At 42.2% G+C, this 22,373-nt stretch overlaps 2 protein-coding genes and 1 long non-coding RNA gene across 11 annotated transcripts; 2 read left to right on the top strand and 1 right to left on the bottom strand.

Moving 5' to 3' along the window:
* The first annotated feature begins 912 nt into the window (after window positions 1–912).
* LOC127062227 (exocyst complex component 8) lies at window positions 913–4,495 on the top strand. Of its 2 annotated transcripts, XM_050990056.1 has the most exons (9): window positions 913–1,048; window positions 1,123–1,220; window positions 1,434–1,795; window positions 1,870–2,172; window positions 2,241–2,385; window positions 2,508–3,020; window positions 3,100–3,230; window positions 3,326–3,745; window positions 3,814–4,495. In XM_050990056.1, the coding sequence occupies exons 2-9, from the start codon at window positions 1,166–1,168 to the stop codon at window positions 4,018–4,020; spliced, it is 2,136 nt and encodes a 711-aa protein (XP_050846013.1). In that variant the 5' UTR covers window positions 913–1,048; window positions 1,123–1,165; the 3' UTR covers window positions 4,021–4,495. The 2 variants fall into 2 exon arrangements, with proteins under 2 accessions (XP_050846013.1, XP_050846015.1); XM_050990058.1 differs by having other exon boundaries at window positions 921–1,220; window positions 2,244–2,385.
* On the bottom strand, window positions 3,777–5,651 carry LOC127062251 (sperm-associated antigen 7 homolog). The gene is made up of 5 exons (XM_050990114.1): window positions 5,418–5,651; window positions 5,262–5,329; window positions 5,103–5,191; window positions 4,694–5,031; window positions 3,777–4,616 (listed from the first exon to the last, which is right to left on the bottom strand). Exons 1-5 carry the CDS (start codon window positions 5,494–5,496, stop codon window positions 4,501–4,503), a joined length of 690 nt encoding a protein of 229 aa, XP_050846071.1. The 5' UTR covers window positions 5,497–5,651; the 3' UTR covers window positions 3,777–4,500.
* Window positions 5,652–7,716: 2,065 nt separating this feature from the next.
* LOC127062257 (uncharacterized) lies at window positions 7,717–15,371 on the top strand. Of its 8 annotated transcripts, none has more exons than XR_007781098.1 (8): window positions 7,720–8,112; window positions 8,193–9,014; window positions 9,368–9,521; window positions 9,700–9,785; window positions 9,884–10,169; window positions 10,246–10,949; window positions 11,043–15,040; window positions 15,120–15,371. It is a non-coding gene; the product is annotated as an uncharacterized LOC127062257 (long non-coding RNA). The 8 variants fall into 8 exon arrangements; XR_007781102.1 differs by having other exon boundaries at window positions 7,725–8,112; window positions 9,884–10,949; window positions 11,043–11,230; window positions 11,521–15,040; XR_007781099.1 differs by having other exon boundaries at window positions 7,727–8,112; window positions 9,884–10,949; window positions 11,043–14,061; window positions 14,394–15,040.
* Window positions 15,372–22,373: the final 7,002 nt, after the last annotated feature.

Below are 22,373 nucleotides of genomic sequence, written 5' to 3'. Positions count from 1 at the left end.
ATATATATTTGAACGTTCGAAATAACGATTCAAAGGATTCATTTGATAACGCGTGATTTAGAAAAGAAAGATTAAAGAAGTAGTGATTAATGTTATTCGTATCTTCGATTTTTTATACATATTATCTTTATTTCATTTGAATTTCATACAATGATAGCGCACATACGAACAGTTAAATCGTTCACTTTTATGACCTTTAGTTAATCGTGCAACGCACAATTGGTCACCGTGAAAGAAAAAAAAGAATATCTTTTATCAATGGATCCAATTCTTTTTGCTATTAATTTCGTCATAAGCGCCATCTGCGCTACTTCACAAGAACATCTCGTTCAACCTCGACTACGCTAATCCTTTTCATCATCGTCTCCCAAGTGTTTTCATTAAGAAGCAAAAAAAAATACAAGACATATTGAAATAAGATAGAGATTAACAAAACTAATTTTATTTTATAATAAATATTTGTTGTAAGTAATACAAAAATTTATTTATTGAACTTCCGAAATTTCAAGAGCAGAATGCTGTTATATACGATACTGTTCCTCTTTTCACTGGTTACGTTACTAATCATAGTTTATCTATGAGTATATAAAATTTATAGTTCGAATAAATATTTACACATTTTCTTTGAATTACGCATATAACTTTATTTCATTCTCTTCTTTTAAATACTTTTTTTCAATGTGTGCGTTATGTATGCCTTTCATCTAGAATTCGAAATAAATATAAGAAAATATAGAAAAACAAGTAAATGACAAAGGAATTGGATTAATGTTTACCGAGTAATAAAATAAATAAAAACACTTCTAATTTTATTATACCCAATACTCTCATCTTTCATATTTACATACATATATCTATACATTCATATAAGTACACCTACGTATAAAAGGCGCGCGTGCGCGCATATATGCATAAATTGTACGAAAAATGTCAGATGTCAGATTCAACAAAGTTCGATAGGTTAGAAGATTGTACGTACTATTAGCGAGCATCGACATAAAGAGAGAGAAAGAGAGAGAGAGAGAGAGAGAGAGAGGAAAGAGATGAAGTGTGTAAATAAAATAAACTCGCTTTATTTCTAGTGATTAGAGTACAACCGTATGACTCTTGCAATTATTATAGGTGAATCGTAATAGTAACACAAACTAATAAAGTGCAAAATACGATGGCAGAAAATTTAGCTAAAGTTTTTGCAGCAGAAGATTTTAATGCGGAGAAATGTAAGGAACATAACTTTGTGTAAACATATTTTTAATGTATCTTTATCTATCTTAACCTTATACTGGCAAAAATATTATCTCATATTGAAGGATACATCATGTCATTCTAAAGAAAATAAGTGTTTATTTTGTTTTACAATTATTTGTTATCTTATTGTGCATTTTATAGCAATGCATATTTGACACAAATTTGATCAAGTAATACCTTTTTAGTTGTTAAGGATCTAAGTGCGCAATGCGTTGGTGCGGATGAACTTCGACAGCAACGTGCAAAGATTCAAGAACTTGCAAATAATACATCTGCTTTGTTAAAGCGCAATGTTTATCAAAATTATATGCAATTTATAGAAACGGCTAAAGAAATTTCTCATTTAGAAAGTGAAATGTATCAGTTATCGCAATTGTTAAGCGAACAGCGTTCTTTACTAAGTACACTTGGCACTACCAGAACTACTGGCCTTATGTTTGAAGATTTATCAGAATCCCAACAAGACAATAATAATGATAATATTACTAAGGAGCAAGAGCAAAAACAAAAACTGATTCAATTACTTGAAAATGTAGAGGGTGCAATGGTTAGTTATAAATTGATTTAACAAACGATATAAATAATACAAAATGAATATAATAATATTTTGATTTGCTACAGAATTTGGCAGAAATTGCTGGTCGTGTTTGCTTGCACGAAGGTTCTCTTCTAGAGTTAGATCCAGTTGATGGGATGCCATTAAAAAGAATTCATGCTTATTTATTCAACGACGTATTAATGATAGCCTCTTGGTTAGCTAATGGTGGCAGAAGAGGTCCACCCAGATATAAGATGCAAGCTGTCTACAATTTACAAAGTTTAGCTGTTGTTAATATTAGAGATCTGGGTACTGTGAAGTTGGCATTTAAACTTCTTGCGTTTCCAGATACCAGAGTATTTCAGTGTGCAACCGCAACAAGTAAAGTTAGTGTGATACAAGAATCATATTTATCAAATATACGAAATGACTTAAGGGAGATTATCTGCTGCAGAAGGAATGGTTGGACAAATGCGAACAAGCAAAGAGAGCCAAGCTGGCACAAGAGAACGGAAGTAACGATGCAGATAAAAATAAACTTTCCAAGGAAAAACAAACCATACCATCACGCTCGATGTCTTTGGAATCAAACACATTAGGTTAGTTTTTATTATGCCACAAGAGATAAGCGAGAAATGTGTGCGCAACTGTCTGTTTGTATTAATTTATTTTATATCAAACATATAATAATATATATGCCCGTTTATCTGCGAGTTTGTAGGTATGGACGATGATGAAGAATCGGAATATCATGAGCCACCACCTGAATGGGTATTAGAAGTAGCAGAGGATTTAGACTCTTGCATAGCACAACGCCACTTTGAAGATGCTTATAGTCTTTTAGAAAGAGCTAGAACATATTTAAAAGATACGACAATGACACCTCTTTTGTTGGAAATTCAAGCAAAAGTTAACGAGAGAGGACGTGCTCTGATCGATGTTTTAATCAAAGAGCTTGAATTGAGCTCAGAGTCAAAATCGCTACAAGGTGGTGGTTTACGAAGCGCACGACGTATAGTTAGACTTTTAATACAATTAAATCGAAGTGCTCAAGGATGTAAATTGTACCTAAGATTATGTAGTGCTATGCTGAAAGCACGAGTTAAAAGGGTAAAGAGAGAAGGTGCCATTGTGCCTTACATACGACAACTTAGTGCAATTGCTTTCAGTAATATAGCAGAAATGGCAAAAGAATTTTTGAAACTTTTCCCACAGTCTACAAATTGTACTTCTGGTAAGAGTTACAATATGTCGCATGTATAATTCTTACGTAATATCGATCTCGTTGATTAATTTTCCTTTTCCTATATCAGGCTTAGTGGTTTGGTGCAGTCAAGAAATAAAATACTTGACATCGCACTTAACCAATTTACTTTTCATCCCGCAAGTATCATTAAGCATTTTAGCCGAATGTATTGTCGCTGTTAGAAGTCATTGTGACCAGGTATATAAAAATCGTATTATTTTCTTACAGTAAAACAGATTTGTGGATTTGTCAATTACAATACGCTCATTTTATTATCTTGTATAATTTTATAGCTAACACAACTAGGCATGGATTTTCGTTATCAATTAGATGGTCAACTCAGATCCCCTTTGTCTAAAGTTATACAAGACACTAGTGAAAATTACATCGATACCGTTACGAAGGCCCAAACTCCAGAGGATACATGGAACCCCACTAATCTTCAAAGTAGTCAAAATCTTCAAAATTCATTATTGGAATTAGATAATCTTGGTATCGGCATACCAAAAACTTATTTGACGAATGATTTTTGGATCGCATTAACCAGTAATACACTAGCATTTTCAAAATTATACGTTAGTTTTCTCGAGGATTGTCTAAGCATTGCAACCCCGGAACTTATGCAGACAATCGATACTGCTCTTTTGTCATTGATGAGAACACAAGTACAATATTTAATAACATCTCTTAATAATCCAAAATTAAAACAAGAGGTAATGTGACACTTGTTAAATGCACAGATGGTTTCACCTTAACATTATTTTATTATTCTATATTTCAGAAACGAATGGTACAAGATAACGCGGCTTATGTCAGAGATGTAGTAATCAACAGAGGTCTGGAATTATATAAAAGTGTAACAAATCGGAAGTTTACCAAACTTTTAGTACTCAAAGAACAAATTGTGCTTGAACCAATCTCTCCAATGAAGCCTAAAGCTGCACCCAGGACTTCGGTACCTAAATACTCATCCACGGAATACATTTAAATGATACAACGTCATTGAAAACATAATCAATTAATGCAATGTCAAAAGATATTTTCATACAAGTGAAAGACTGTATAATACTGTATATATATATGTGTGTGTGTGTTTTGGGTACGCGCGCGCGCGCGTGTATATATATATACATGTATGTTTGTGCGTGTGTGTATTATCACATCCTAATTATAAAAATTCAATATATTCGAATTTAGAGAGTATACGTAGCACTGCCTATTCATATCTAATATATAGACAGTTATTTATGAAAAATATTTTGTTAAATTAATAATCCTCTATACCTATATTAAAAAAAAATGTATGCGTTTTATCTAAATTTTAATCTGAGAAACGTTTAATGTATAAGGTATACATATTATGGTCTCTGTGACAACCGTCAATTAATCAAATATTTACAGCAGGAATAAGAGAACACGGTTAAAATTATGTAAATTTGAACAATATAATTATAACTACTTTACGTTCTCACTTCTTTTTATCGTTAGGTGCAGTATTACTTGTTTCTAATTTTCTTCTCTTTGCGCGTATGTCCGCTAATGTTTGTTCTATACTTCGTTGATCCTTTTTATTCTCGCTAGGTACTAGAAAGAATATATTATTGCAAGATGCCCAGGTTTGGGGCCTATTGAAATCAACGCGACATGTTAATGCTACTTACCACAACCATAACTGCTATTAGCTTCCGTTTTTCTAGCAGCTTCCAAGGCTGCTTCTTTTCCAATTATATGCTGATATTTATCCTTATAATAACTATTTGGAACAAAATTCTCTTTTCGTTTTTTCGAGTTTGACGCCTCTTCTTCCTCTTTTGCTTGTCTTTGTCTTTCTTCTTGTATCCTTTTTGCTACTTCTTCGTTCCATTCTTCACCTTTCCGAAGAGTATTTAATTGATCTTCGGAAGGAGCATGTTCCCTTTTGAAGATCATAATGTAACGGTCAATACCTTCTTCTCCAAACGAATATGCCCAAACATTTGCAACTTCGGCAACATCATGTCTAATAAAGTTGGATATGAAATCAATTAAAATATAAAGATGTATTTGTTTCAATGCAATTTGTTTATATACATTATACTTCTATGAATCTGATCCATTGCAGGAAATTTATACTCTTTTGCGTTGTCATCTTGAAGAAACTTATTCATTTTCTCTTCTACCTACAAATTAAACAACTTTAGAGCAATAATATAGTAAAATTACATGTATTAGCGATTGTATTGTTTTTACCCTTTTTCTAAAAATCTTCAACCTTTCGGATTCTGCTTTCTGATGCTTCTGATATTCCTCTTGTTGTTCTGTGTAATATGAAATGATTAAATGACACACACAAATCACTTTATCACACATGCAAAGCAAAAGCTTAGGTTACATTTCTTAACTGACTTTTCATTAGTGCCTTTTGTCTGTTATTCACTGTAGGTGGCTTTTCCATAGAGTTCAGAATAGATCCTAACAAATCCATCGTTCATAGAGACCCTAGGATTTTTCTTATTTGACTAAATAACATTAAACAACGAATACACGAAATATTTCTTGACACTAAGGTAATTGAATACCAAACAAAAAATAAGCACCTCGTTACATGTCTCTGTTTTTCATGCCTATACTTCAATAATATGTACGTATGAACATAGGAGCGCTGGTATCGCGACACGTCTATTTTTGGCGGCATCGTATAAGTTGGTCAGTTAATTTGATTGTATTAATCGTCAATATCTATTTATAAATTCTATTAAGGTCTAACGCATTAAACATTTCATTATTATGCTTGTCTTATACATATACTACTTGACTCTATATTGCAAAATTTGTAAATTTATACTACGTATTTGTAAATTATACTGCAGGTGAATCCGCTATGTTTTTAAAATTATTTTGTGGCACGTTTTCTGATCAAATTTCGTCCGGTCATCACTTGCAAGTAATTAGAATATTTTATTTAAAGTACACGTACATGAATATTCACTAGTTGTGAATTCGTTTAAAAAATATTCGCAAAAATAAAATCGGTGTCTTCTATGAACGCTTTCTATTTCGAATTATCTTGTCTTATTTTTGGCGGTGTCATTTCACTTTTTAACGATGTATCAATTAATAATTTGCCATTAATTATACTTCATATATCGTATTTCGTATTACATTTGATTTTCGAATACACACGCCCCTACACACACAAGCACACATCTATGCATACTTCTTATATGGTTCTCTCCTATACACACACGCAATTAATTTTATGTCCTACCAAACAATGTCACACTTTTTAGGCTTCCAAAAGTTGTACGTGCTGGAAAAGAACGGCAAACGGATAGAGAAAACAATTATATATAGATATATACACGAAGCAGTTTTACATCGCATCAACTTGTTAGATAGAAAATCGTTCTAGGATATCGATATGCAGACGATTATTTTACGTTTTAATATTATAGCCTTATATTTCATAGTTATATTTCAATATTATAGTCTTCGATGATATACGGAATAGCAAGTGTATATTGGTCGCCAGATTCTTTAGCAACAAAAAAATTATTATTTCGAAGCTATGGGAAAAGTTTAAAGAACCGTAATAAAGGGTTATAAATGTCTCTTGCAACTTGAGTTTCATTATTAATATTTATCATTTCTAACAAAGTTATATCCAGTACCAATCGGATTATTAACGTAAATTAAGTTAAGAGAAATACTCCAGGAATACTTACGCGCTGCAAGCGTTGTTAGAATTATGCCTTATCTAGATAAAACACGTCCAGACAGCTGCCGAGAGGAAGGAATACTGCGACTAACGCGTTGTAAGGACGACGAATGGAGAGAAGTCGTGCCAAGGTCGATCTCTCCGATCGTCCCTCGTTTATTTACAAATACTTTTCACTACAAGACTTCCCAAATTCTCCGAATTGTATACGATGTATATATACACACGTGGTAACAACAATTTATCACGCTCGACCGGTTTTTCTTTCGTTGTTTGCCGGAAACAATAGGTAAAGGAATCTTTAAGCTATTATCTATATACTAATGTTATCCTTCTTTTTCTACGAAGAGCCTCTTTGTATGTATTCAAAAACAGACAAACTTACGTGCGCGCAACGAGACTTTGCTATAACGACGATTTAAACTATCTAATTTTAAAATTAACCTTATCCTTTACTTTTATGCGTGAATTATCGTCGAGAAAACATCATTTTTTGACACGATTTTTTCAAACAAAACGAAGCGCGTATTTGAAAGTTCGGAAGAATCGTATTCTCACTCGAATATTCATCTTTGAAGCGATCTCGTTCGTCAAAATCGTTAAAAAATTATACCTGTATTTATCGTTGGCGTAAACCAACATAAAACAACGAGTGATGGACTGTCAATAAAAACGGACCTTTGAACGAATCGGATGGTTACTCTCTTTCTAAAAGCAGAAACTTCAGAATTAATACTTTCCTCGTACGAACATTGAAAATAATATACATTTATATGAAAAATAATCGTACGCGGGCGCACGAACATTTTTCTTACAAATATATTTTCACGTTTACGAGCTTTATTTCTACAGATATCAAATCGAAATCATTAATTTTCACAGTTTGATGCAGCAAGATATCCGTTTAGATAGTTTTTAATTTCGTATATCATATTTTTAACGTTTCCATATTATTATACAAACAGATCGAAACAACAAACACGTGGGGAAGCCATTGTAAAGATGACGTAACGCGTACGCGGGACGGTCCATAGCTTCCTTCCTGCCGCTTAATCCGCCATTCCGAATTAGTTCGTGGCACGCGTCGCAACCGAGCTTCGTCCTCTCGTTAATTAGAATTATTAGTTAATTAGAATATTTTATCTAACGTTCACTCAGATTTTATACAGCGATGAATACCAAAAATGCGATTTCCGCGAGTGAATTTATTAATAACGATCACGCTCAATTGCGAAATATAACTTATTCTACTGCGTTCCTTAACCTAACATAATCATCTAAGCCATCGTTTTTTCGATTATAGAATGGAAGAGGTACGATGTCCGGATTATCAATTTTACTTACGTACAATAAGAAGTGATATTCGATACAGGACGACGAGTGGTGCGCAGTAGTTAAAAAATATTGCTATTGTCATTAATCTTTTCGGGAAGGTTTAGTTAATTCTATATTTACCTTTTCAGGGCGTAGATTCTGTGAATTTGTTCGTGAGCGTTAACGATACAGTGTGCCCTGTGTTCCTAGAAAGAAGCAAGATGGATTCGGCTAGAGTTCAACAGAGTAGACGTCTTCCGTTTAAGTTTATACATTCATTCTTCGATTAAGCAGTGTTCTTTCAGCGAAACTTCTTTTAGTAATTTGCCGTCAGAGTATATTTTTTGTTCGATTGTACATTTTTTGGGAAGTGCGTTTTATATACGTGGAATAGTTGATAATTCAGAGTTCATTCAAATTGAATAACGTTGATGTAACATTGTTTCTTTAATTTTACATTAGTGGATTTTATATGGATTCTTTCAACCTTCATCGTCGTCATGTGATTAATAATCGACATCATCAGGATAGGGAGGAGTTTTGCACGGTCGTCACCGCGCAGTTGAATCTTTCTAGACGCAACCCACTTTTTATCGAGCACGTGTTTATGGTCGAGATTTGTCTCGTACCATTTTCTGTGCATTTACGCTGGTTGCTCTGCCCTCGTCCAGCATTATAAAATAACCGAGGACATTCTACTCTCCTCCTTATTTTTTAGACCTGCTTCAGATGTCGTTAATTGATCTCACGTCGAGGACGATCGATGGGAAAATCTATGTACGCGAACGCGCTTAATCTACATTATTTTAACGAGTCGTCTCGTCCGTCTTGGAATATCACTGCGAAATAAAAATTGTAGACTTTTCGTCGATAGTACATGACAGAACGAATACTGCTTAAATCACGGAGTGGATGTATCATTCGACGGATCGTTTCCTGATTGCTGTAATGCGGTTGACAGTTCTTTAGCCGTAAGATATTTTTGAATTATTCATACTTTTACTGCAGCTGTATTTCGTTTTGTATTCTTCAGTTTATTTTATTGTGGGTTTCTCAGAAAACCGATCTTCTTGATTTCATTCTTTTTTTTTCTTTTTTTCGACCATTAATAGTGCAGACCTGCGCTCTACTTAGATATGATCTTAGAAGAAATTCTACAAGATATTATATAGGAATGATCTAGGAGAAATATGTAATTGCATGCAGGCTTATGTACATTTTCCTTAAAAATATAGTTTTCACGCCTAGGAGCTTTATTTTGAGAGATATTAAATTGAAAAATTTATATCATATTTTTAATATTCCGATATTTTCGTACAAATAGATCGAAATGTTACAAGCACGTGGGGAAGCCATTGCAAAGGTGACGTAATGCGCAAGCGCGGCGGTCCACAGCCCCCTTGCTGCCTCAGAATCCATCATTTTGAATAATTATTGGCACGTGTTACGACCAAGCTTTTTTCTCTCGTTGATTGCAGGTAATTAGAATATTTTATTTAACGTACACTCCTATTTTATATACCGCTAGAATATCGAAAACAATTTTCGCTGGTAAATTTATTAACATCGATCACGCTCAATTACGAAATATAACATATATTACTACGTTCCTTAACGTAACATAACCATCTAAGTCATCGTTACTTTCAATTATAGAATGGAAGAGGTAGGACGTCCAGATTTTCGTCATCAATTTTACTTATTTACGATAGTAAATGGTGTTCGACACACAACAACGACTGGTAAGCGTTAGTTGAAAAAAATAGTTATTTATTGTCACTATAATATTTAGTATAATATTTATTAGAACGTTTACTTAATTCTATATTTACTTTTTCAGGATGTAGACGTGATTTCTTTCGTTATTGTTGACATTACATCGTGGCTAATTTTCTTAAAAATAAGCAAGACGAATTTAGTTACATTCAAACAGAATTGACATCTTGACAGTACGAACGCTACTTAAATCGTGGAAGGAAGCGTTCCTTGATCTAACAACCAGCTAAGGAATCATTATTTTCGATGATAGAAAGAAAGAAGTATGAAGTTCAAAATTTTCGTCATCAGTTTTACTTATCTATGATAAGCAATGGTATTGGACACAGGACGACAACTGATAAGCAATAGTTGACATATATTATTATTTATTTTCACGTTACCCTTTACGATAACGTTTAGCTAATTCTACATTTATTTTTTCAGGGTATAGGCATTGCGATTTCGTCCGTTATTGTTAACAATGCATCGTGGCCCGTGTTCCTTGAAATAAGCATGGTGAATTTAGTTACAGTCGAACAGAATTGACATCTGTTTACACATTCATTCTTCGATTAAACAGTGTTCTGTTAACGATACTTTTACATCGGAGTATATTTTTCTTCCGATTACATTTTTCATTTAATATACATCGAGTAGCTGATAATTCAAAGTTTATTCAAGTTGGATAACTTTATCGTAACTTCATTCCTTTAATCGATGAAAAAATCTATGTAAGCGAACGCGTCTTAAATAACACTATTTCAACGAGTCATATGGTCTCTCTTGAAATATCGCTGCGAAATAGAAACGATAGGCTTTTCGTCGATAGTATACGACAGAACGAACACTGCTTAAATCGAAATATATGTGTTAATTGGGTCGTGGATTCCCGGATAGCAGTTCCTAAGTATCACGCTCGTTAGAGCAAGATGGTTCTTTATTCTCTTGTCTGATGAGGAATACTTAACATTTTGATATTTTTATTATAACACTATTTTTATTAACTTTGTTAATTTTTTTTCTTTTTTTTTCTTTTTTTTTTTCTTATAGGAAGCCTATGTTGTAATTTCGTTCTACTGTTTGGATACGGGTAAAAGAACAATTCAACGCTCTAGTTGGAAATGGTCTTTGTAAAATTGCGACTCATGGTTAGCATTGTTTAATGATATTTTAGTATTTTTTATCGCCATGTACTTTATTATAGGTTTCAATACTGCATTTTTATTATTTTCCTAAAATAGGAAAGCCTCCTTCCTCTAGGATCTATTATGAATATGAAGATGAGAAAGGAAAGGAAAGGAGCCAGGAAGATGCGATGGAAGCAATAACGAAGGATGGAATTTTGAAGAATCTTCCATTGGGTTAAAATCAGCAGGAAAACAACGCTTCCTTCATTTTACCGAACCGAAAGAAGACTCGCCTCTCCTTCGTGCGTATTGCTTCTTTAAATCCGCTTAAGCTCCAACGTTCTACGTAATTCTCAGCGATTTTGCGCACCCCTAAGCGTTTCTGCGTGACACCCTAAGCGATACTGCAATACCCTAAGCGTGTTTCTGCAATACCCTGAGCGTTTCTGCGATACCCTGAGCGTTTTTGCGCGACACCCTAACCGATCCTGCGTGACACCCTAAGCGATCCTGCACGATACCCTTAAGCGTTTCTGCGACACCCTCAGCGTACCTGCGCAATCCCTAACGTCGTATTCTGTTCAATTCTCAGCGTTTTGCGTAACCATCAGCATTTCAAACGATTCCCCTGCTTTAGTCTTGCGCATAATTGCGATGTTTTACGAAAAATTACAAGATAGAAACAAATTTGTTAGAATCATTGTTATAATATTGTTGGAGTTTATAGAGCGTTGAAAAAAAGAAACTTCAATTGGAAGGTAGTACATCAGTTGATTTCTTTCCGGAATGTTAACATAAAATTGTTTTATACTTCACAAGATATTACGTGCGGTGCAACGTTTAAGCGGTTGTATTATTGTTTAAATCTTATTTTATATCGACCAATCGTATATTATAGATTCTTTAAATAATTGTAAAGTGATAGAAAGCATACATAAATTTGATGCGTTAAGAGAATTTTAGACCACCGTCGGGCGTATCGAAAACCGTCGTCCAGTATTTATCCGTAACAACAAACATCTTTTTAGACGATTCTTAGGATATCGCGTGACCCCAGCTTCGCGAATAATTGAAATGCTCATATACTAAAAAAGAAAAAATATTATTTTTATCATTGTAATAAGAAAGCGTCGAAAAAAAAGAAGCTTAAATAGAAGGCAGTATGTAAGCAGATTTCTGTTCTGCGAAACGTTCGATTAAAATTATTTTCTACGTACTACGAGCGGTATAAAGCTTGAGCGGCGGGGTTGTATTCTGTAAATATTAGTTTGATACTACCGAGCGTACATATGTAGCGTACATTGCTTAAATGATTGTAAAACGACAAAAAATAAAAATGATCTAGGTTTAGCGCGGTTCAACGCGGTCCAACGCGTGTACCGGAAATTTTAGGGCATGGTAGAGCGTTTCAACTACCGTGAATCCATTCGTGCGTAATTAAGCGTGTTGCGTAATTCCGAACAGATTGGCGTAACCCTTAGAAATATTGCGTAAACCCCTAACCCTTATTTAGGTAAATTCTCTGGCTCTGCCAGACGCAACCCAGCGATTTCGCCCACTACGTGGTTCGGCGTAAGTATCCATTTGGCAAGGTATGGGTTTTTTTTTACACGTAAGTCCTGTCGATTTTTCGCAACGTCCAACGTGGACACCCAGAGTTTTGTCTTTTTCAGGTTATCTGCAACCTCGGAGTTATTTATTCACCTACATACTATCGAGATTACTGAAGCGATGGTATTTTTTTTGCATAATGTTGAGGGCATTGCGTCGTTTTGAACGAATGCGCGTAATCAGTAGTTTCTTTTTTTTTGTATGAAGCCCACCGTATCTATATAATCCTTACAGATTTTGTGTAAACCTTTGCGTGTATTCAGCCGAACTTCTGTGGTCCAACTTCGGTGTAATCCAGATGCGACCCAACGATTTGCAGTAAGTATTTTTCTCACTTACTGCCTTTATGTTCGTTCCGTAATTCTACGCGTGTTGCGTAAATTGCATAGTATCTGCAACCCGCAGCTCATTTTCCTAGATACCAGCGAAGTTATTTAAACTGCGGCATTTTTTTTTTTTTCATAGTTCGGGATATTTTCGTTTTATCCGAAGAATCCGCGTTTTTATATAGCCTAACGTCTCTGTGTAAACCGTGGCGTGTATTTAGCTTCATTTTAGCGTGTCTACTTAACTCTAACGTTTCCACATTATCACTTAGTTATCGACCGTATTTTTTTTTTAACGTGATCTCTATTCGTCGCGTAATTCTTCGCGTATATCGTAATTTGGAGGGTATTTAGAGCCCTAGCTTATTTTCCATGATACTAGATGGGTTACTTACCCGACAGAATATTTGCATAGTCCCAGGGGTACTTCCGATGAATCGTTGCAATGTCCAACTTCTTTACAACGCCAAGCGATTTTGCGAAACCTTTGCACGATTTGAAAGCCCTAGTGTAACGTAGCGTAACGTATTTTTACATAACGATCCCGAGATTTGTCGAAAGTACTTCTTTTTTCTTTTTTCATAATGCCTGTCGGAGGTTTTTCTTTTTGACATTCTTAACAGCTGCGTTATTCGTAGAATACTCTAAGCAGCTTATTTTCGTAGATACTAGCTAGGTTATTGAAACGACAGCATTTTTTCTTTTTTCCTTTTTTATAATTCGTGGGGCACTCGTTAGATCCGACGAATCTGCGTAAATACTAGGGTTTTACTCGTAGATGACCGCGTAGATGACCGCGTAGATGACCGTGTACTTTCATGTGTATCTGCAACTATCAGCTTATTAATCGAAGATATTACCGAGGTTATATGATCGACTGCATTTATTTTGCATAATCTGTGGGGCACTCGCGTTATTTCCGAAGAATCTGCGTAAATACTAGGGTTTTCAGGAAGTGCAGCGTTTCTGTGTAATCCTTGTAGATTTGGCGTCGGTAATAGGACGTATTTAGGTAGCCTCCGAGAATGCGGCGTAATCCGATTGTTTCCGCGTTACCACCCTGTGATTTCGCGTAAGTACTTGCATTTATACGTAATACTTGTGTAAATTCCTGTCGGTTTTCGATAACTCGGGGATGACCGTGTAGTTCCCGTGTATTTACAACTGTCGGCTTATTAATCGAAGATATTACCGAGGTTATATGATCGACTGCATTTTTTTTGCATAATCTGTGGGGCACTCGCGTTATTTCCGACGAATCTGCGTAAATACTAGGGTTTTCAGGAAATGCGGCGTTTCTGTGTAATCCTTGTAGATTTGGCGTCGGTAATAGGGCGTATTTAAGTGGCCTCCGAGAATGCGGCGTAATCCGATTGTTTCCGCATTACCACCCTGTGATTTCGCGTAAGTACTTGCCTTTGTACGTAATACTTGTGTAAATTCCTGTCGGTTTTCGATAACTTGTGGATGACCGTGTAGTTCCCGTGTATTTACAATTGTCGGCTTATTAATCGAAGATATTACCGAGGTTATTTTATCGACTGCATTTTTTTTTGCATAATCCGCGGGGCACTCGTTATATCCGACGAATTTGCGTAACTACTAGCATTTTCATAAAGTCCGGCATTTCTGCGTAACCTACAGATTTTACAAAAATCTAAGTACGCAATCTACAGCGTGGGACATAACCCTACTGTCTTCGCTTTACCATCCGGTGATTAGAAGTATTTGTCCGTTTTCTTTTTAGGTAATCCCTCGGTTTTTCAATAGTTCCTAACGTACCGACGTAGTTCCTAGGTTTATCAGCAATACCCAGGTTATTTTCTTAGATACTAGCGAGGTTACTTAAACGACATTTTTGGCCTCCGAGCTTTCTCCGTAATCTCATTTTTTTCCGCATAACCATCTCGTGATTTCGTTCAAGTATATTGTTTTTCCGTAATGGATGTCGATTTTTCCTAACTCCTAGATGACCGTGTAATTTCCAGGATATCTGTAACGATCAGCTTATTAATTCTAGATATTAACGAGGTTATTTAGTCGATAGCATTTTTGAATAGTCCCTGAGGCGGTTGCATTATTTACGTAGACTATACGAACTACCAGCATCTTTATAAAGCTCATCGTTTCTGGGTAACCCTTACAGATTTTGGCTTATCCGACTGGCGATTTGAAGTAAGTATTTGTGTTTTATTTTTTATTCTTATGTAATATCTGTCTTCAATAATTACTAATATACCGACGTAATTTCTAGGTTATCCGTAGTACCCATCTTATTTCCCTAGATTCTAGAGAGGTTACTTAAACGACAACATCGTTGCATAATCCCAGGGGCATATTCGTTATTTCCTACGAATCAAGTAACGACCAGCGTCTTCATAAAGTGCAGCATTTCTGTATATCCTCATAGATTTGTCGTCAATCCTAGAACGTATTTAGGTGGCCTCCGAGCGTCAGGCGTAACGTCATAGTGTCCGCATAAGCGAATAAATTTGTTTCTACCTAATGCTTGTCAAAATGCTTGTCGATTTTGCATAATTCCTAAATGTCCGTGTAATTTCCACGGTATCTTCATCCACCAACTTACTAATCCTAGATATTAACGTAGTTATTTAATAAACAGCAATTAGCATAGTCCGTGGGGCGTTTGCGTTATTATCGAAAAATCGGCGTAACCACCAGCATTTCCATAAAGCTCGTTTCTATGTAACCCTTACAAATTTTGCAAAAATTCTAGTACGTATTATGGTGGTTTACAGTGGTTCGACGTAATTCCACAGTAATCGCATAAAAACCATCCAGTGATATGAAGTAATTATTTTTCTTATGTTCCTCTCTCTTAGGTAATCGATTGGTTTTTCCTGTTTATCTGTAATGCCCAGCTTATTTTTCTAAATATTACGTAGAATCGATAAATGACAACATATTTGCATAATCCCAGGGGCACCGCCATATGGGTGTGAACGTAAGTGTGTACGTACGAATGAGAGCGTAGAGTGCCTCTACCGGCCATTTTCTAAAACAGGTAGCAGGCCTCCGTAATTTCCGTGTAATCACTCTCAGACTGATTTTAGTGTATAATATTTGTTTCATTTTATTGTATACTATTTGCCTGATTTTATTGTATAATATTTGTCTCATTTTAATATATACTATTTGTTTAATTTTATTGCATGATATTTGTGTGATTTTATTATGTAATATTAAACAGAGGAAAAACTATAAGTAGACATCAGAATTTGAATGTTTGTGATTGATCATTTATACGACGCCTTTGAATAATCGTCTAAAAAGAAAACGGTTACATCAAGCTTGCGTCTTTATTGAATAAGAGACACGACTGAGCTTCGATGACATTCCGCCTGCAGTACGTCTGATTTGCGTTCAGTATTCTATCAGACTTCCTTCTGTTTCATGTTAAATTATGCGGCATAAGCTGTGGAAAGATTGTAAAAGAGACGTATAAGAACTGTATGAGAGTTGTGCAAAAGTGGTGTGAGATGTCCAAAATGTGTGTAAAAGTTGTGTGAGACTTACGTAAAAGGTGCGTAAAACTTGTGAGAAAATTCTGTAAAAGTTGTAGAAAAAGTATTGTCTGAAGGTTGTGTCTGAGGTTGAGTCTGAGGTTGTGTCTGAAGGTTGTGTTTGAAGGTTGGGTCTGAGGTTGTGTCTGCAGGTTGGGTCTGAAGGTAGTGTCTGAAGGTTGGGTCTGAGGTTGCGTCTGAAGGTTGTGTCCGAAAGTTGCGTCCGAAGGTTGGATCTGAGGTTGTGTCTGCAGGTTGTGTCTGAAGGTAGTGTCTGAAGGTTGGGTCTAAGGTTGCGTCTGAAGGTAGTGTCCGAAGGTTGCGTCCGAAGGTTGTGTCTGAGGTTGCGTCTGAAGGTTGTGTCTGCAGGTTGTGTCTGAAGGTTGTGTCCGAGGTTGTGTCTGAAGGTTGTGTCTGAAGGTTGTGTCTGAAGGTTGTGTCCGAGGTTGTGTCTGAAGGTTGTGTCTGAAGGTTGTGTCCGAGGTTGTGTCTGAAGGTTGTGTCTGAAGGTTGTGTCCGAGGTTGTGTCTGAAGGTTGTGTCTGAAGGTTGTGTCCGAGGTTGTGTCTGAAGGTTGTGTCTGAAGGTTGTGTCCGAGGGTGTGTCTGAAGGTTGTGTCTGAAGGTTGTGTCTGAAGGTTGTGTCCGAGGTTGTGTCTGAAGGTTGTGTCCGAGGTTGTGTTCGAGGTTGTGACTGAAGGTTTTTTCTGCAAAATAGGTTGCGTCTGGGTTGCGTCTGGGTTGCGTCTGGGTTGCGTCTGGGTTGCGTCTGGGTTGCGTCTGGGTTGCGTCTGGGTTGCGTCTGGGTTGCGTCTGGGTTGCGTCTGGGTTGCGTCTGGGTTGCGTCTGGGTTGCGTCTGGGTTGCGTCTGGGTTGCGTCTGGGTTGCGTCTGGGTTGCGTCTGGGTTGCGTCTGGGTTGCGTCTGGGTTGCGTCTGGGTTGCGTCTGGGTTGCGTCTGGGTTGCGTCTGGGTTGCGTCTGGGTTGCGTCTGGGTTGCGTCTGGGTTGCGTCTGGGTTGCGTCTGGGTTGCGTCTGGGTTGCGTCTGGGTTGCGTCTGGGTTGCGTCTGGGTTGCGTCTGGGTTGCGTCTGGGTTGCGTCTGGGTTGCGTCTGGGTTGCGTCTGGGTTGCGTCTGGGTTGCGTCTGGGTTGCGTCTGGGTTGCGTCTGGGTTGCGTCTGGGTTGCGTCTGGGTTGCGTCTGGGTTGCGTCTGGGTTGCGTCTGGGTTGCGTCTGGGTTGCGTCTGGGTTGCGTCTGGGTTGCGTCTGGGTTGCGTCTGGGTTGCGTCTGGGTTGCGTCTGGGTTGCGTCTGGGTTGCGTCTGGGTTGCGTCTGGGTTGCGTCTGGGTTGCGTCTGGGTTGCGTCTGGGTTGCGTCTGGGTTGCGTCTGGGTTGCGTCTGGGTTGCGTCTGGGTTGCGTCTGGGTTGCGTCTGGGTTGCGTCTGGGTTGCGTCTGGGTTGCGTCTGGGTTGCGTCTGGGTTGCGTCTGGGTTGCGTCTGGGTTGCGTCTGGGTTGCGTCTGGGTTGCGTCTGGGTTGCGTCTGGGTTGCGTCTGGGTTGCGTCTGGGTTGCGTCTGGGTTGCGTCTGGGTTGCGTCTGGGTTGCGTCTGGGTTGCGTCTGGGTTGCGTCTGGGTTGCGTCTGGGTTGCGTCTGGGTTGCGTCTGGGTTGCGTCTGGGTTGCGTCTGGGTTGCGTCTGGGTTGCGTCTGGGTTGCGTCTGGGTTGCGTCTGGGTTGCGTCTGGGTTGCGTCTGGGTTGCGTCTGGGTTGCGTCTGGGTTGCGTCTGGGTTGCGTCTGGGTTGCGTCTGGGTTGCGTCTGGGTTGCGTCTGGGTTGCGTCTGGGTTGCGTCTGGGTTGCGTCTGGGTTGCGTCTGGGTTGCGTCTGGGTTGCGTCTGGGTTGCGTCTGGGTTGCGTCTGGGTTGCGTCTGGGTTGCGTCTGGGTTGCGTCTGGGTTGCGTCTGGGTTGCGTCTGGGTTGCGTCTGGGTTGCGTCTGGGTTGCGTCTGGGTTGCGTCTGGGTTGCGTCTGGGTTGCGTCTGGGTTGCGTCTGGGTTGCGTCTGGGTTGCGTCTGGGTTGCGTCTGGGTTGCGTCTGGGTTGCGTCTGGGTTGCGTCTGGGTTGCGTCTGGGTTGCGTCTGGGTTGCGTCTGGGTTGCGTCTGGGTTGCGTCTGGGTTGCGTCTGGGTTGCGTCTGGGTTGCGTCTGGGTTGCGTCTGGGTTGCGTCTGGGTTGCGTCTGGGTTGCGTCTGGGTTGCGTCTGGGTTGCGTCTGGGTTGCGTCTGGGTTGCGTCTGGGTTGCGTCTGGGTTGCGTCTGGGTTGCGTCTGGGTTGCGTCTGGGTTGCGTCTGGGTTGCGTCTGGGTTGCGTCTGGGTTGCGTCTGGGTTGCGTCTGGGTTGCGTCTGGGTTGCGTCTGGGTTGCGTCTGGGTTGCGTCTGGGTTGCGTCTGGGTTGCGTCTGGGTTGCGTCTGGGTTGCGTCTGGGTTGCGTCTGGGTTGCGTCTGGGTTGCGTCTGGGTTGCGTCTGGGTTGCGTCTGGGTTGCGTCTGGGTTGCGTCTGGGTTGCGTCTGGGTTGCGTCTGGGTTGCGTCTGGGTTGCGTCTGGGTTGCGTCTGGGTTGCGTCTGGGTTGCGTCTGGGTTGCGTCTGGGTTGCGTCTGGGTTGCGTCTGGGTTGCGTCTGGGTTGCGTCTGGGTTGCGTCTGGGTTGCGTCTGGGTTGCGTCTGGGTTGCGTCTGGGTTGCGTCTGGGTTGCGTCTGGGTTGCGTCTGGGTTGCGTCTGGGTTGCGTCTGGGTTGCGTCTGGGTTGCGTCTGGGTTGCGTCTGGGTTGCGTCTGGGTTGCGTCTGGGTTGCGTCTGGGTTGCGTCTGGGTTGCGTCTGGGTTGCGTCTGGGTTGCGTCTGGGTTGCGTCTGGGTTGCGTCTGGGTTGCGTCTGGGTTGCGTCTGGGTTGCGTCTGGGTTGCGTCTGGGTTGCGTCTGGGTTGCGTCTGGGTTGCGTCTGGGTTGCGTCTGGGTTGCGTCTGGGTTGCGTCTGGGTTGCGTCTGGGTTGCGTCTGGGTTGCGTCTGGGTTGCGTCTGGGTTGCGTCTGGGTTGCGTCTGGGTTGCGTCTGGGTTGCGTCTGGGTTGCGTCTGGGTTGCGTCTGGGTTGCGTCTGGGTTGCGTCTGGGTTGCGTCTGGGTTGCGTCTGGGTTGCGTCTGGGTTGCGTCTGGGTTGCGTCTGGGTTGCGTCTGGGTTGCGTCTGGGTTGCGTCTGGGTTGCGTCTGGGTTGCGTCTGGGTTGCGTCTGGGTTGCGTCTGGGTTGCGTCTGGGTTGCGTCTGGGTTGCGTCTGGGTTGCGTCTGGGTTGCGTCTGGGTTGCGTCTGGGTTGCGTCTGGGTTGCGTCTGGGTTGCGTCTGGGTTGCGTCTGGGTTGCGTCTGGGTTGCGTCTGGGTTGCGTCTGGGTTGCGTCTGGGTTGCGTCTGGGTTGCGTCTGGGTTGCGTCTGGGTTGCGTCTGGGTTGCGTCTGGGTTGCGTCTGGGTTGCGTCTGGGTTGCGTCTGGGTTGCGTCTGGGTTGCGTCTGGGTTGCGTCTGGGTTGCGTCTGGGTTGCGTCTGGGTTGCGTCTGGGTTGCGTCTGGGTTGCGTCTGGGTTGCGTCTGGGTTGCGTCTGGGTTGCGTCTGGGTTGCGTCTGGGTTGCGTCTGGGTTGCGTCTGGGTTGCGTCTGGGTTGCGTCTGGGTTGCGTCTGGGTTGCGTCTGGGTTGCGTCTGGGTTGCGTCTGGGTTGCGTCTGGGTTGCGTCTGGGTTGCGTCTGGGTTGCGTCTGGGTTGCGTCTGGGTTGCGTCTGGGTTGCGTCTGGGTTGCGTCTGGGTTGCGTCTGGGTTGCGTCTGGGTTGCGTCTGGGTTGCGTCTGGGTTGCGTCTGGGTTGCGTCTGGGTTGCGTCTGGGTTGCGTCTGGGTTGCGTCTGGGTTGCGTCTGGGTTGCGTCTGGGTTGCGTCTGGGTTGCGTCTGGGTTGCGTCTGGGTTGCGTCTGGGTTGCGTCTGGGTTGCGTCTGGGTTGCGTCTGGGTTGCGTCTGGGTTGCGTCTGGGTTGCGTCTGGGTTGCGTCTGGGTTGCGTCTGGGTTGCGTCTGGGTTGCGTCTGGGTTGCGTCTGGGTTGCGTCTGGGTTGCGTCTGGGTTGCGTCTGGGTTGCGTCTGGGTTGCGTCTGGGTTGCGTCTGGGTTGCGTCTGGGTTGCGTCTGGGTTGCGTCTGGGTTGCGTCTGGGTTGCGTCTGGGTTGCGTCTGGGTTGCGTCTGGGTTGCGTCTGGGTTGCGTCTGGGTTGCGTCTGGGTTGCGTCTGGGTTGCGTCTGGGTTGCGTCTGGGTTGCGTCTGGGTTGCGTCTGGGTTGCGTCTGGGTTGCGTCTGGGTTGCGTCTGGGTTGCGTCTGGGTTGCGTCTGGGTTGCGTCTGGGTTGCGTCTGGGTTGCGTCTGGGTTGCGTCTGGGTTGCGTCTGGGTTGCGTCTGGGTTGCGTCTGGGTTGCGTCTGGGTTGCGTCTGGGTTGCGTCTGGGTTGCGTCTGGGTTGCGTCTGGGTTGCGTCTGGGTTGCGTCTGGGTTGCGTCTGGGTTGCGTCTGGGTTGCGTCTGGGTTGCGTCTGGGTTGCGTCTGGGTTGCGTCTGGGTTGCGTCTGGGTTGCGTCTGGGTTGCGTCTGGGTTGCGTCTGGGTTGCGTCTGGGTTGCGTCTGGGTTGCGTCTGGGTTGCGTCTGGGTTGCGTCTGGGTTGCGTCTGGGTTGCGTCTGGGTTGCGTCTGGGTTGCGTCTGGGTTGCGTCTGGGTTGCGTCTGGGTTGCGTCTGGGTTGCGTCTGGGTTGCGTCTGGGTTGCGTCTGGGTTGCGTCTGGGTTGCGTCTGGGTTGCGTCTGGGTTGCGTCTGGGTTGCGTCTGGGTTGCGTCTGGGTTGCGTCTGGGTTGCGTCTGGGTTGCGTCTGGGTTGCGTCTGGGTTGCGTCTGGGTTGCGTCTGGGTTGCGTCTGGGTTGCGTCTGGGTTGCGTCTGGGTTGCGTCTGGGTTGCGTCTGGGTTGCGTCTGGGTTGCGTCTGGGTTGCGTCTGGGTTGCGTCTGGGTTGCGTCTGGGTTGCGTCTGGGTTGCGTCTGGGTTGCGTCTGGGTTGCGTCTGGGTTGCGTCTGGGTTGCGTCTGGGTTGCGTCTGGGTTGCGTCTGGGTTGCGTCTGGGTTGCGTCTGGGTTGCGTCTGGGTTGCGTCTGGGTTGCGTCTGGGTTGCGTCTGGGTTGCGTCTGGGTTGCGTCTGGGTTGCGTCTGGGTTGCGTCTGGGTTGCGTCTGGGTTGCGTCTGGGTTGCGTCTGGGTTGCGTCTGGGTTGCGTCTGGGTTGCGTCTGGGTTGCGTCTGGGTTGCGTCTGGGTTGCGTCTGGGTTGCGTCTGGGTTGCGTCTGGGTTGCGTCTGGGTTGCGTCTGGGTTGCGTCTGGGTTGCGTCTGGGTTGCGTCTGGGTTGCGTCTGGGTTGCGTCTGGGTTGCGTCTGGGTTGCGTCTGGGTTGCGTCTGGGTTGCGTCTGGGTTGCGTCTGGGTTGCGTCTGGGTTGCGTCTGGGTTGCGTCTGGGTTGCGTCTGGGTTGCGTCTGGGTTGCGTCTGGGTTGCGTCTGGGTTGCGTCTGGGTTGCGTCTGGGTTGCGTCTGGGTTGCGTCTGGGTTGCGTCTGGGTTGCGTCTGGGTTGCGTCTGGGTTGCGTCTGGGTTGCGTCTGGGTTGCGTCTGGGTTGCGTCTGGGTTGCGTCTGGGTTGCGTCTGGGTTGCGTCTGGGTTGCGTCTGGGTTGCGTCTGGGTTGCGTCTGGGTTGCGTCTGGGTTGCGTCTGGGTTGCGTCTGGGTTGCGTCTGGGTTGCGTCTGGGTTGCGTCTGGGTTGCGTCTGGGTTGCGTCTGGGTTGCGTCTGGGTTGCGTCTGGGTTGCGTCTGGGTTGCGTCTGGGTTGCGTCTGGGTTGCGTCTGGGTTGCGTCTGGGTTGCGTCTGGGTTGCGTCTG

Source organism: Vespula vulgaris, chromosome 3 (genome assembly GCF_905475345.1).
Source record: "Vespula vulgaris chromosome 3, iyVesVulg1.1, whole genome shotgun sequence".
Classification (NCBI taxonomy): domain Eukaryota; kingdom Metazoa; phylum Arthropoda; class Insecta; order Hymenoptera; family Vespidae; genus Vespula; species Vespula vulgaris.
Note: the sequence above shows the minus strand (reverse complement) of the source record. Positions and strands in the feature narration are given on the sequence as shown.